This window comes from Sapajus apella, unplaced genomic scaffold, assembly GCF_009761245.1.
Source record: "Sapajus apella isolate SASKATOON/1434 unplaced genomic scaffold, GSC_monkey_1.0 scaffold33, whole genome shotgun sequence".
Taxonomy (NCBI): domain Eukaryota; kingdom Metazoa; phylum Chordata; class Mammalia; order Primates; family Cebidae; genus Sapajus; species Sapajus apella.
In genome coordinates, this window is record NW_022436973.1 from 154,327 (window position 1) to 169,005 (window position 14,679).

The window sequence follows — 14,679 nt, forward strand, 5'->3', positions numbered from 1 at the left end:
TAGCTGGCTGTGGTGGTGCATGCCGGTAATTCCAGCTACTTGGGAGGCTAAGGCAGGAGAATAACTTGAACCCGGGAGGCAGAGGTGGCAGTAAGCCAAGATCACGTCAGTGCACTCCAGCCTGGGCGACAGAGTGAGACTCTAAGAAAAAAGAGAAGTTATACATCCCATTACTTCTCGGTTTTTTGGCTAAGATCAAATGTTCAAGTTATAATCCTGTTTTTATTATATCAGAGGTTACTTTAAATAGAAAAATATTGAAACAATTTTCTTACCAATAGCAAGAATAAAAATAACCATAATACCACTTCTGTGGTTGACATTACTCAACTACTTCCACTCACTCCTGCAAATCTGGAGTCTTGATGCCTTTTCTTCCTTCCCGATGTCTAATCCATTATCAAGTCCTCCTGCCACTCTTGACTTTTTTTGAGTCTCGCTCTGTCACCCAGTGTGGAGTGCAGTAGCAAGATCTTGGCTCACTGCAACCTCCACTTCCTGGGTTCAAGCAATTCTCCTGTTTCAGCCTCCTGAGCAGATGGGATTAGAGGCACGTGCCACCATGCCCGGCTAATTTTTGTATTTTTAGTAGAGATGGGGTTTCATCATGTTGGTCAGGCTGGTTTTGAACTCCTGACCTCGTGATCTGCTCCCCTGGGCTTCCCAAAGTGCTGGGATTACAGGTGAGCCACCATGCCTGGCCCCCCCGCTTTTTTTTTTTTTGAGATGAAGTCCCATCCTCTGTTGCCCAGGCTGGAGTGCAATGCCGTGATCTTGGCTCACTGCAACCTCCACTTCCTTGGTTCAAAAGATTCTCCTGCCTCAGCCTCCTGAGTAGCTGGGACTACAGGTGCCCACCATCACACTTGGCTAATTTTATTTTTGTATTTTTAGTAGAGACAAGGTTTGATCATGTTGGCCAAGCTGTTCTGAACTCCTCACCTCAGGTGATCTGCTTGCCTCGGCTTCCCAAAGTGCTGCGATTACAGGTACGAGTCACCACACCCAGCCCAGAGTTTTTATTTATTTAAAAAAAATGTTGTGAGTACATAGTAAGTGTATATATTCATGGAGTAAATGTTTGATACAGGCATGCAATGTGTAATACTCACAACATCGAAAATGGGGTATTCATCCCAAGCATTTTTTTTTGCATGACGAAGTCTTTACTTTTTTTTTTTTTTTTTTTTTGAGACGGAGATTTGCTCTTAGTTACCCAGGCTGGAGTGCAATGGCGCGATCTCGGCTCACCGCAACCTCCGCCTCCTGGGTTCAGGCAATTCTCCTGCCCCAGCCTCCTGAGTTGCTGGGATTACAGGCATGCGCCACCATGCCCAGCTGATTTTTTGTATTTTTAGTAGAGACGGGGTTTCACCGTGTTGACCAGGATGGTCTCGATCCCTTGACCTCGTGATCCACCCGCCTCGGCCTCCCAAAAGTGCTGGGATTACAGGCATGAGCCACCGCGCCCGGCCAAGTCTTTACTTTTAAATGATTATTGATACACTAAGTAATAACATGTAACAAGTTCTTGAATTCTGTCATCTGGTAATTTTGATTAAGAGAAGCTAAAAGCAGCCCAATTACACTAGTATTTGCTATTCTAACCATTACCAAGAATGGACAACTTTAAGGCTGGCTGCTGCTTCACATGGGTTACAAACAACCATTTACTATTTTTTCTTTTTTTTTTTTTTTTTTTTTTGAGACGGAGTTTCACTCTTGTTACCCAGGCTGGAGTGCAATGGCGCGATCTCGGCTCACCGCAACCTCCGCCTCCCGGGTTCAGGCAATTCTCCTGCCTCAGCCTCCTGAGTAGCTGGGATTACAGGCATGTGCCACCATGCCCAGCTAATTTTTTGTATTTTTAATAGAGACGGGGTTTCACCATATTGACCAGGATGGTCTCGATCTCTTGACCTCGTGATCTACCCGCCTCGGCCTCCCAAAGTGCTGGGATTACAGGCTTGAGCCACCGCGCCCGGCCATTTACTATTTTTTCATAGATAAAGCTCCTGACCTTCAAGAAAGTATTAGGGGAAAAAATTATTTAATCCCTTCCTTTCTTCAAATTGTTATGAGGTGTTTTTTTAAAACTAGATCTAAGAAAGAAAAAGTCAACACTGATATACATGTTGCTTGAGCCAAAAGGCATAGGAAAAAAGACAACATATGCCCATTAAATTCCTAAGAAATATGAGGTAAAAAGATGAAACTTTTAGGTAATCTAAGTCTGTATAAAAAAGCGAGATTTGGGTTGGGCGCAGTGGCTCAAGCCTGTAATCCCAGCACTTTGGGAGGCCGAGGCGGGTGGATCACGAGGTCAAGAGATCGAGACCATCCTGGTCAACATGGTGAAACCCCGTCTCTACTAAAAATACAAAACATTAGCTGGGCATGGTGGCGCGTGCCTGTAATCCCAGCTACTCAGGAGGCTGAGGCAGGAGAATTGCCTGAACCCAGGAGGCGGAGGTTGCAGTGAGCCGAGATCGCGCCATTGCACTCCAGCCTGGGTAACAAGAGCGAAACTCCGTCTCAAAAAAAAAAAAAAAAAAAGCGAGATTTGCTATTCTCCAAAAAGTGGAAGGACCTACTACATAATATGGAAATAATTTAATGCCATTCATAAGAAGATAACTAGAGCTGTGCTAAAGCTTCATATTCCATGAGGGCATCTAAAATGCCAATCCACAGAACAGGTGCTTCTCTTCTTTATCCATTTATGTGGTAGTTTTCATGGATTTCTGGCCGAATGCCACAGACAAAAGCCAAGAGGTTATCCAAGACTTCATCCTTGTTCTGCTGAAACTAGGTCTGGAGGATGGTCTTCTTCTCCTGGGTCTCCTCCTCCTCCATTTCACTGCTGCAACTGCCATAGGATCCCAGGGTCGCAGCTTCCTTGGCCTTGAACACTTTCTGCATCTGCAGGCAGTACTGTTCAATTTCAGCCTGAGCTGCTTTGGCCTGCTTCAGCCTCCGGTTCTTTTTGAGGGCCTGACACCTTCTCGGCGGCCCGCTCCTTGGCCTAAAGCAGCTGCTGAATCCCCTGTGACTGAGTGGCCATGGCGGCAGCAATTCTGGGACCAAGGTAAGCAGCCTAGAACACCTCGAAGGCCCCTTGGGTCAGCTGACCCAGCCGCCCACCCCAAGCATTTTAAAAAATATTTTTATTTCTTTTAAATTACCCACATGACACAGATGTTTATATTTCATGTTACTAGTTATATAATCTTTATTTTAAAATGTACACTTACAGACTACAGTCATCCCATTGTCCTATCACAGTCTTATTTTTTTTTTGTACTGATTAACCATCCCCACTTACCCCTCACTGCCTACTACCCTTCTCAGCCTCTCGTAACCATCCTTCTATTCTCTACTTCCATGAGTTCAATTGTTTTGATTTTTAGCTCCCACAAATAAGCGAGAACATAAAAAGTTTGTCTTCTGTGCTTGACTCTACCCAGAGTTTTTGATTCAGAGTCTGGGGTGAAGCCTGAAGTTATTTCTAACATCTAACATCTGAGATAATTTTGATGCTGCTGGTTTGGGAACCACTTTTTTTCTTTTTTTTTGAGACAGGGGCTCGCTGTCACCAGGCTAGACTGTAGTGTCATGCTCGGCTCCCTGCAGCCTTAACCTCTTGAGCTCAAGTGATCCTCCCACTTCAGCATCCTGAGTAGCTGGGGCCACAAGTGGACAGCATCATGTCTGGCTAATTTTTAATCACTAGGGGAGGCCAAGGCGGGAGGTTTGTTTGAGACCGGCCTGGGCAACATGAAACCCTGTCTCTACCCAAAATTCAAAAAATTAGCTGAGCATAGTGGCAGCTACTTAGGAGCCTGAGGTAGGAGGATCACTTCAGCCCACGAGGCAGAAGTTGCAGTGAGCTGAGACTTGTACCATTGCAGAGACTTGTACCATTGCAACTCCAACCTGGGTGACACAGTGAGACTCCTTCTCAAAACAAACAAACAAACAAACAACAAAAAAAAACCCGTTTCTCTAGGTCTATTAATTCACCGGAAATGCAGCATACAGGAGAGTACACTTAATGATGCCATGAGATTTCAATTAGCAAAATTGAGACTGGGAAACTATAGGACAATGACTTAGCTTCTCCAATAAACAGACTCCAAAGGAGCAAAAAGAGGGACTCTAGATTTAAACAGTGTTTAGATGTCTTTTAAGGCCAGGCGAGGTGGCTCAAGCCTGTAATCCCAGCACTTTGGGAGGCTGAGGTGGGCGGATCACGAAGTTGAGACTGAGACCATAGTGACCAACATGGTGAATCCCCGTCTCTACTAAAAATCAAAAATTAATTTGGCACGCTGGTGCATGCCTGTAGTCCCAGCTATTCAGGTGGCTGAGGCAGGAGAATCGCTGGAACCCGAAGGCGGAGGTTGCAGTGAGCCAAGATGGCGGCACTGCACTCCAGCCTGGTGACAGAGCGAGACACCGTCTCAAAAAAACCAACCAACAAAAAAGTAAATAGTGAATCTACAGATAAACTGTCTAAGGTTTCCTTCAAAATTACTTATATGGGGGAGAAAGTAGACAGGTGTGTATTGTTAAAGCTAGAAGAGCACAAGGTGGCTTCATTCTGCCACTCTTGATGGTGTTTGAAATTTTGTATGACAAATAACAGTAATGTATTTAATTCACTCAGGTTGTTCATGAAGGACCAAGAAGTAGGGATAATAGACACTTTTGCCGTTTTCTCAACTTGGTTAGAACAGTATTAACAGTTTAGCTACTTATTATTTTTTGCCTTTTTCTCCAGTTGGTTGGAACAGTATATTAAGAGTTTAGCTTTTTCTGAGTCTTGCTCTATCGCTGGGGTTGGAGTACAGTGGCACTATCTCAGCTCACTGCATCTTCCGCCTCCCAGGTTCAAGTGATTCTTTTGCCTTAGTCTCCAGGGTAGCAGGGATTACAGGCCTGCACCACTATGCTCAGCTAATTTTTGTATTATTAGTAGAGACAGGGTTTTACCATGTTGGCCTCCAACTCCTGATCTCAAGTGATCCTCCCACCTTGGCCTCCTGAAGTGCTGGGATTAACAGGCATGAACCATTGCACCCACTGAGTTTAGTTCTGTTTTAGAATGTTTTCATAAATGGAGTTACTATTTAATGAGTGACTCTGCCAAACGTTTTGATAATATTTACTTTTCACAGTATGAGGTCTTGTTTTATAGATGATGGTGTAACTTATGTGCCTCCCAATCCCTTTGGCCCTGGGCTAGGGGACTTACTCTCCTGCTTTCAGCAGTAATGGGGGTTCAATCTGATGCCATCAAAGCTACCCCCACTTCAGCAGGTTTTAATCTCCAAATTGACTCCCTCCTAAAGAAAAACCCACCTTCTTTAAACCTTACCATTACAACAGTCTGCTCCCTTAGCTGGGTGTGCTGGTGCACAGCTGTGGTCTTAGCAATTTGGGAGGGTGAGGGCGAAGCATCACTTGGGCCCATGATTGCACCACTGCACTCTAGCCGGGGTAACAGAGTGAGACCCCATCTCTTAAAAAAACAAAAAAATACAAAGAAAATCCATATAGTGGCCCCCGCCCTACCCACCATGCCAAAAGCACTTCCTTTATGGTAGAATGCCAACAAATACACCTAGCCTCCAAGTTAGCCCCCTCTCCCTCACAAATTACTTAAAAAATAACTTTATAGTGATCCGGGTTAACATGGGCCACTGGACAAAATGCATAGACAGTCTCATTTTTGTGATATTCCTGCTAAAAATGCTGTCACATAGAAATGAGAGAAACCCAAGATGAGGAAAAACTTACAAAATAAACTGCTCTTTAAAAAATAAGATGAAGAAAAAGCCCGATGACATACCAGTAAGAATCGAGAGCTGTGACAACAAAATGCCACCAATGAATCCTGGACCGAGAAATAAAATTATAATGAACATTATGGGATAACTGATGAAATTTCGGTATGAACTACATGTCAGAAAACAGTACATCAATGTTAATTTCCTGATGTTGACAATTCTGTAGTGATAGAAGATGTCTCTGTTCCTCGAAAACACATTTTTAAAATTTTATTTTTATATGTTGTTTTGAGACAGTCTCACTCTGTCACCCAGGCTGGAGTGCCATGGTGTGATCTCAGATAACCGCAACCTCTGCTTCCCGGGTTCAAGTGATTCTCCTGTCTCAGCCTCCCATTAGTGGGACTATAGGCACCTATCACCATGCCAGGCTAATTATTGTTATTTTTGGTGGAGACAGGGTTTAACCATGTTGGCCTGGCTGGTCTTGAGCTCCTGAGTTCAGGTGATCCTCCTGTCTTGGCCTTCCAAAGTGCTGGGATTACAGGCATGAGCACCCAATCTTACAAATTTTGAACCATGATTCCTTTCTATTCAAAAGGTATAAAAAGGCTGGGTGAGTTGATTCACCCCTGCAATCCCAGCACTTTGAGAGGCTGAGGTGGGCAGATCACCTGAGGTCACGAGCTCGAGACCAGCCTGATTAAAACTGAGAAACCTTGTTTCTACTAAAAATATAAAATTAGCTGGGCAAGGTGGCACATACCTGTAATCCTAGCTATCAGGGAAGCTGAGGCAGAACTGCTGGAACCCAGGAGGCAGAAGTTGTGGTGAGCTGAAATCCTGCGACTGGACTCCAGCCTGGGCAACAAGAGTAAAACTGTCTCCAAAAAAAAAAAAAAAAAAAAGCTAACGACTGTCAAATACTTCAGTGGGAGCCATCTGCAGGACTGCTCTGAGGTAAACAGGCATATATAAACAAGCTATTTATCATCTAGGAAGACCAACTGCACAATTGTACTGACTCATCCTTTCAGTAAATGGACGCACACATGTTTGAGATACAAATATGTTATTCCAGATGTGGTCACTGACTGAGTGATTAGCATATAAATTGGTAATGACTACACTAGGTGCTCTATTGCAAGAACTCTCAAAGTTTGGTCGTATAATGTTGAATCCTGAAAGTAATTTTTAAATTCATGTTGATACACAAGTCAAAGAATTATTCATACTGTTGGTTCTGAAAAAAAAATTTATCATATATTCATTCAATGGTATACCAGTCAGCCATTTAAAGCTAATCTCTGTATTAGCATATATTAAAACAAGCTGCATACTATTCACAGCATGATCATTGAAAACCTAAAAGGACATTTTTATATGATCATAGAAATCTCTGAGCAGGTACAAGTACTGTTAACGGTAGCTACATTTGTAAGTAGATTCTGAGGTATAGTCTAAGCATGCATTTTTGTGAATAAAACTAAGTTATGGTATTCTCTTGTACTGTTCATATTCTTGACTTTATCTTCACATCCCATGCACGTTTTATCCCTATTGTTTCACAGGTGACACTGAAGCACAGTGATTAATGATTTGCCCAAGATACACCCTACATTAAATCTCAAACTCACATTTCTGGAGAAGTGAAAACAGGATTCTTTCTCATACTCAAAATAGGAATGGCTTGCCAATGCAAACTCCAATTCAAATAACCATTTGTCAAGAATCTGGTCCTAAGAGGCCATGCGCAATAAACTCAAAACAAGCCTTTCCCTCAGTAAGTATTTTATTGAGATTTAAAGCACAAAATAGGTTAACAAATTGGGAGGAAGGTGGTAACACAAGAATGGGAACGTAAAAGTCAAAGTAGGCAGGACTCAAAAACTGGCCATAAAGGCACTACGGCATGTTCATCAACACCAAGTAAAAGAAAGGGGAACCAAGATGTTCTCACTTCTCTTCTGCTCCACCTTAATACTCCATCTAGCCACTGGTATGGAGCATGTTGCAACTCATTCTTCTCACAAGTTAGCAAGGGAACTTAACATTTTGTCAGTCAACTCTATGCTCATAATCAAGTGAGCCAGTGTTACACAGTGATTTTGTGCATCCAGTGACTTAGGTGTACAGGCATGGCTAGGCCTTGAGTTTTAACAAATTGGTCGTGGCAATTACTAGAAAATTATGGCTGCAGGCATTTACCTATACAATCACCCGCTTACTGGGGCAGCTAACAATGTAGTCAAACCAGTCTATTATCATATGTCCTATTAACAGTAGAGCCCAGTTAAAGGATGTTTCATAGTTTTAGAAAGCCAAATTTCTTACTTTTAATATCTTGTCACCTCAAGGCTGTGGTTCAAAAAGCTTTTATGCTATTTCCCTGAAAACAAGAGAACTTTGGTCAAAGCCAATTTTTAAGAGTCATCACTTCTGTTCTTTGAGTAGGCAAAACAATTAACTACAGTAACAGACACCATTTTCTTCCCTTAAATTCTGAGGTTTATACTGTAAAAACCCACTTCTTTAGAAACATCTAATTAAATAAAGTATTAAAGAAAATAACGGTAGAAGCATCCAACTTTTGGGGCACTATATTCGTAAGGTTGGACTTTAACGTTTTCAACAGGAAACCCAGGAATTTCTTAAAAACAAGGCTTTTTCCACATTACCAACTACTCATAGCTACTCTGTGAATACCCTAAATATTTGACTCAAGTTTTTCAATCTTATTAGGTATGTTTCTGGATTATCTGAACCTAAAATCCAACCCTAGAATATCATGCTTTCTAGTCACACCTGTGGCACCCATGCCCCATCACAATCCAACCCTTGGTACCCTGCCCAGTGACAGCTCCTAGAAAGGTATTAAAGCTGAGCCAATTAATCTAGATCTTGATTTCCATCTAAGATTAATAAATGCTTTCAAATAAGGTTACTTTATGTAAAAATATTTGAAAAAAGGGATGTAAGGTTAATTCCATTCTCAAACTGCAATTTCAACTAATCAAGCTTATGTATATATGAACTGACTGTTAACCTATTAACACCTACAAATTTGCAGTATTAAAATTTGGTTTCCACAGTACTCATTACACTTCACTGGTAATTAAGTACAAAAAGTTTTGGGTTTATCTATTTCATTGTTCTTCAAACTAACCACACAAAGCATTAAAATTTACCAGTATGATCTGACCAATTATCACATAATCCCACTAACTACAAAGGGGACTGACTACTGGGTGGAAGTTAATTGGCAACAGACTTTACTGAGATTAAGTGCCTGTTAAACATAACGGTCTTTGAGCAGAAAATGCAGTATGTGCTTTTCCACTTTGAATAAACTAAATTTCAGATCAAAGAGGCTACTTCCATTTTCACATGACAAACAAGGACAACTGAACCATATACTCTAAGACTAATTACGCTGACAACTTCCAGAAAGTGGATTATCTAAACAAGATCCCAAGTATTAGGAACAATTTCTTAGTTTAAATTTGCCTATGAAAAAAGTTCCATTACTTACAAGTATTAATTTAAGCAAAATCTTGGAACAGATTGATTACAAAATACTTTTTATTTTTAACCCAACTTGTTAAAGGGGCAGATAAAGACTTTGGCAAATTTGATTAACAGCACAAAATAACATTATCCAAACTGAATAATTTATTGCTGGTCCGAGGCTTGCCTTGTTTTATATTTAAGTAGAACTGACACTGTTTCCACAAATGGCAGGTATCAACATTTAAAGGAATTTAATAGTGACCTATTCAATAAGGCAATCATCTTGGTAGCAAACTTTTATTTAAATCTTACATAACTCAAGCTTTATAAAAAGCCAACATAATTGAAAATTGGGTTCTCCCTCTAAAGCCTTAAAGTATTGGAAGCCTGAAACAGTTAATTAAAAATAAGCAAACAAAACAAAAAACCCTGCCAGCAGATCCTGCTGAAATACTTAAAAACAAAACAACTAAATGAGCTTAATCTTTACAAAAGTTATTGTAGCTCAAAAGCTATAAAATCAAAGTTATCTTAATTCTACAAAGGGAGAGGGTCTTTGACTTCATGCCACCATTTCCTTAGAACCTCATCTTTTTCATCAAATTTGGCCACGAATCAAATTTCTGTGTGCCCCTGACTTCAGGAGAATTCCTCTTGCAGAAGAGGCCAAGTACAAACATGTAAGAATAACTGCCTAAAGCAAGTAGGAAAGTGTTCCGTAATAGTGTGCAAAGAAGAGGAGTTCTGAGTTAGTCTCTGGAACTCGACCTGGACCTTGATCTTGACTTTGAGCGAGATCTAGAACGGGATCTTGAAGTAGCTCTTTTTGGTGGAGGGGACACAGAACGAGCCTTTGAGGGTGGAACAGGTTGTGGCGAATTGGAACGGGACTGGCTCCTTGATACGGATTTTGACTTTATATCACCCTTTCCATTTTCTTTTGGGGATCGGGACCGAGACCTGCTTCGAGATTTCTCATACTCATCCTTAGATCTGCTTCGAGAATGTGAATGGGAGCCCCGATCAGACTTGGGCTTAGATTTGCTCTTTGATCTAGATTTCCTGCCTTTTGATCGAGAACGTGACCGACCTTTGCTCCGCGACCTGGAACTAGATGAGAGAAGACCAATTTTCTCAAAACTCTGTAAGAACATACACGTAACTCCATGAACAAGTACAGTAATATTCAGAGACTCAAACACATTATTTACCGGGAGCGACTTTTTGAGATACTTCGAGATCTACTGCGGCTGCTCCTGCGACTCCTACTTCGTGACCGTCTTCTAGATCGAGACCTATTATGAAAAACACAATGATGACTCAAGCCCAGTCCACCTTAAATACATCTGTGCTATTTGGCAAAAATAGATAAGCCAAAGAATAATCTATTTTACCACAAAATTAAATCTGTCAAAACAACTAGAAAAGAACCCAATGATAGCCAAGAGAAACTGAAAGATGGCTTTAATTCAAGTAGGCAACAACTGAAATTACCCAGTTACTCCCTTTTTGTTTTATTGGCAAGTATTGTTTTCTCCCCACAAGTTACCTGGATCTGCTTCCAGAGTAAGATCGCCTATGGCTTGTGCGTGGCTTGTCTTCAATAAGCCTAATATTTCTGCCATTTATTTCTGTACCATCCAGTTTGTCCAAAGCACGCTTCATGTCAGAGTAGGAGCGAAACTCAATTACACCCTCATTTGTTCGTTCCTTGTGGGCATCCGCATAGGTTACTTCACCTGCTTGTCGCATAAAATCCTAAAATGACAAGACTGGTCAGACTTCGAAATCTTAAAACATCTATATACTACAGTGAATTCCCAGAAATAAGAATGTAACAAGAGCCTACTTTAAAGCATTCACTTATATCCTGAATTATAGCACACACCTTTAAATCTTGCCAACTGCACCGACTAGAAAGATTTTCTACAATAAGCCTGTATTCTGTACGAACAGGTGGTCCGTATTTGTCTCTGCCAGATGTTCTCCGACTGCTGTATCCACCTCCACCACCTTTATCACATGAAGGGAACAATTAGACGCCTTGTAATGATAAAAATGCATGTCTTTGAAAGTTAGTACAAACATATCAACTTTTATTTACTGGAGTAGGACTTTGCTATTATATTGCTAAACCTTCGACACATTTGTGATTTGCCATAAATTAAATTAAGGGCAAGTCCAATAGACTAAATCCAACTAAACCTCTCCTACAATCTGTTAGAGAGTGACTGCTCCTTTATTCAATTTACCTCGCTAAGTTTTATTTTACAGAACATTGTAAAATATAAAACTTAACTGATTACATGCATTTCTACATTTTACAAAAATGTTTACTAGTTTTACACTAAGTACTTACATCACAGTGTGAGGTTTTTGGTGGTGGTTTGGCCACAAAACACGCAAGGTAACAGTCACCTAGTTCAGATTAACCAGTTTTGTCTAACCCTTGGAATCCTCACCATCACCCTGCGTCTAATGGCAAAAGGCTGCTGTCGTCATGGCTTCCGGTAAGGTCAGCCAAAGGGTCATAGGGCAAGGGTCACACAATGTATGGAAAAGCCAAGGCCAATCAGGAAAGGCAGTCATCTTAGCCTCAGTGGACACAGCCTCAGCCCCATTGGTCACTTTCAAATTGAAACATCAAGGACTTGTTAAAAAGTTTGAATTCAACATGCAACAGTTTAAACATCAAACATTTAACATAACCAAAAATCCCCCCACCTCCTCCCAATAACATGCCCCAACTAGTTCAAATACAGCATAAAGCTTATTTAGATCTACTTTGTGGTACAACACCACATTGCTTTGAAATAGTACTTTCTTTGGCCCCCATCAATTTCCACAGCTTTAAAACCTATACTTTAAGATCCTCCCCTTCCCCTTCCCCGCCCCCCCGCCCCCCTCCACCCCAGCCTGCCCCTAAACCTCTAACTAATGCACTGACAGGTAAGTAAGGGGGATACAACAAATACAGCCACCCCTTACTTCCTCTGTGGGAAGAACCCGTGACAGTGCTGACAAGGGGCCAGAAGAAGCCACCCACCTCCCAACTTGGCAAATAACAAAACCAAACACCCCAATCCCCGCGCTCCGGCGTCCCATGCCTGCCCCGGGCAGACGTGAAGGCGGCAGGACTCGGGGATACCCGAGTCAAACGACCCCCGGTCCTCGCGCCTGCCCGGGCTGGGAGGCCCCACCCCACACACCCCCGCCCCCCAGGGTCCCCAAGGGCGCGGAGCGCGCGGGGGTGGGACTCACTGCGGCTTCCGTAGCTGTAGCCGTCGCGATCGCGACGCGGGCCGCGGGCGTGCTCTACGATCACGCGCTCGCCGCAGAGTTCCTTGCCGTTCAGCTCGTAAACGGCGTCGTCGGCGTCGCGGGAGTCCTCGAACTCCACGAAGCCGTACCTGGGGGCGGTGCGAGGGCCGGACACCGACGGGGGCGTCGTTAATCAGGGCGCGCACGTGCGCGCTCCCGCAACCCGCCGCGCGCTCCCGCGGCGCCGCGCCGCCGCCATCTTGGAGGCCCTGCCACGCGGCGCCGCGGCCTTGGCCGCCTCTTTCCTTGGAGAGCTCCCGCCGCCACCAGGCCTGGGACGCGGGGCGCAGGCGCCCAGGCCCGACTCACCCATTTTTGAGGTCTACTTCGAGGAGGCGGCCATAGCCACTGAAAAAGCGCTGGATGTCCTTCTCCCGGACGTTGTAGCTCAGGCGTCCTATGTAGACGCGCGGCATGTCCGTGGCGGGCAGGGGCCCAAGGGCTGGTTGTTGAACGGCGGACCGCAAGCCAGTAGCCGCGGTGCGGGTGCGGGGACGGCAAAAGCACGAACTCGCGCCTCACACCGCAGCGGTGGCCGGATCCAGCCACACAATAGTGCGCGCGCGCGCCAGGCTTACGCTATATGGGCGGCCGGGGGGGCGGGGCTTGGCGCGTTACGTCGGCGCGCAGCGGCACGTCCCTCCCGTGTCGGCCGTGGGCTAGGTTGTGACTAGCTAGTCTGCTTCCCGCGACGTTTTGGTGTATTGCGGGCTTGCTCGCTTCTAGAATTTACTCCAGCCCTCTCCACCGTCTTTGAAAACACAATGTCTGTAATCCAGCTGCAGAGTTGTTTTCTAATTTGTACCCTTCATAAAACTTTGAGCGCTCTCTACGGGGTTGAAGCTCAGGAGGCAGGCTAAGAAAATTTCCGTTTTTCATTGGTTCTCGAGGGTGTCATAATAGGTCACCGCGGTCTCGGATTGGTCGCTTAAAACGAGGCTGCGGATTTTCTCCAGCGATTGGTTCATGATCGTTTTAGTGGTGACCGCGCTCTTGGACCCAGTCGGTTGTCGGGTTTCGCGGAATCCGAGGATCGCGCGCCAAGGTCCTCCTGCTGCCCGGGTGGGGGTCCGGTTGCGAGCGCGCAGACCTGCCGACATCAGCCTCTGCGGCTCTCACTCGCAGCCTTCATCAGCCTCCGCCTCCCCGGACATTCCCCTCTCCCTCGGTGGGTCTTTCTTGGAGACCTGGCAGCTTGACTCACTTGTGGATTGGGGTGTCCGTGGGAATCCTACTGTCACTGTAGGCGCTCAAAAGGGAGCGCGGACGAGATCCAGCAGCCCTCCCACAGCGATGAACGATTTTTTTCTCCCGTATATGGAAAGTCCTTTGTCCTAATACTGTCATTTCCTCCACTGACTTGAAAGTGCCTTATTTGTGAGCTTGTCAATGGAGATCCTATTTAAAGCTGAAGAACTAGACGAAAACCTCAAGGAGTAAGTTTCAGTGGAGAGCGAAAGACCCTGGCCAGCTCCTGGGGTACTGTGAAATTTAAGTACAGGAAAGGAGACTGACTGGGGAGGTAGGAGAAGACCACGAGAGTAGGGTGTCACTGAAGCTAAAAGAGTTATCACTGAGATAACACCAGTTCTTTGATATTTTTGTATTCCCGCTCTGTATTTTGTAACCTCAATATCCTTCAACTTCTGGTTGAAAAAGGGTGGTTTTGCCCTCCTGGAGATAAGGCAGTCTGGAGGGAAACGTCCTTGTTTGTCACGTAGGTAAAGGCCGTGCTTAAAGTTAGATAAATTAAGTATATGAGTCTGTAATCCTTGCACTTTGGGAAGCTGAGGCAGGCGGATCGCTTGAACCCAGGAGTTCAAGGCTGCAGTGAGCTATGATCATGCCACTGCACTCCAGCCTGGGTGACAAAGCGAGACTCCAACTCAAAGAAAGAAAAAAAGGAGCAAGGCATGGTAGCTCACTCCTGTAATCACAGCACTTTGGGAGACCCAGGTGAGAGGAATGCTTGAGCCCAGGAGTTCGATATCAACCTGGGCAACATGGCGAGATCCTGTTTCTACACAAAAAATTGTAAAAATTAGCTGGGCGTGGT

At 44.1% G+C, this 14,679-nt stretch overlaps 1 protein-coding gene and 1 pseudogene across 1 annotated transcript; both read right to left on the reverse strand.

Moving 5' to 3' along the window:
• Positions 1–2,622: 2,622 nt before the first annotated feature.
• Positions 2,623–3,599, reverse strand: LOC116562625 (annotated as a pseudogene).
• A 3,967-nt stretch (positions 3,600–7,566) lies between these two features.
• On the reverse strand, positions 7,567–13,233 carry SRSF6 (serine and arginine rich splicing factor 6). The gene is made up of 6 exons (XM_032294921.1): positions 12,933–13,233; positions 12,564–12,712; positions 11,191–11,315; positions 10,852–11,060; positions 10,514–10,597; positions 7,567–10,412 (listed from the first exon to the last, which is right to left on the reverse strand). Exons 1-6 carry the CDS (start codon positions 13,037–13,039, stop codon positions 10,052–10,054), a joined length of 1,035 nt encoding a protein of 344 aa, XP_032150812.1. The 5' UTR covers positions 13,040–13,233; the 3' UTR covers positions 7,567–10,051.
• Between the last annotated feature and the right edge of the window lie 1,446 nt (positions 13,234–14,679).

Bases quoted from the DNA above. Each gene is read 5' to 3' on its own strand.
- SRSF6 (XM_032294921.1), bottom strand. From the start codon at position 13,039: ATGCCGCGCGTCTACATAGGACGCCTGAGCTACAACGTCCGGGAGAAG. The intron at 11,061-11,190 runs GTGTGTGCTATA...TTGTCATTTTAG, and splicing joins GCAGTTGGCAAGATTTAAAG to GATTTTATGCGACAAGCAGG. The intron at 10,598-10,851 runs GTAACTTGTGGG...TTTTCATAATAG, and splicing joins TACTCTGGAAGCAGATCCAG to GTCTCGATCTAGAAGACGGT.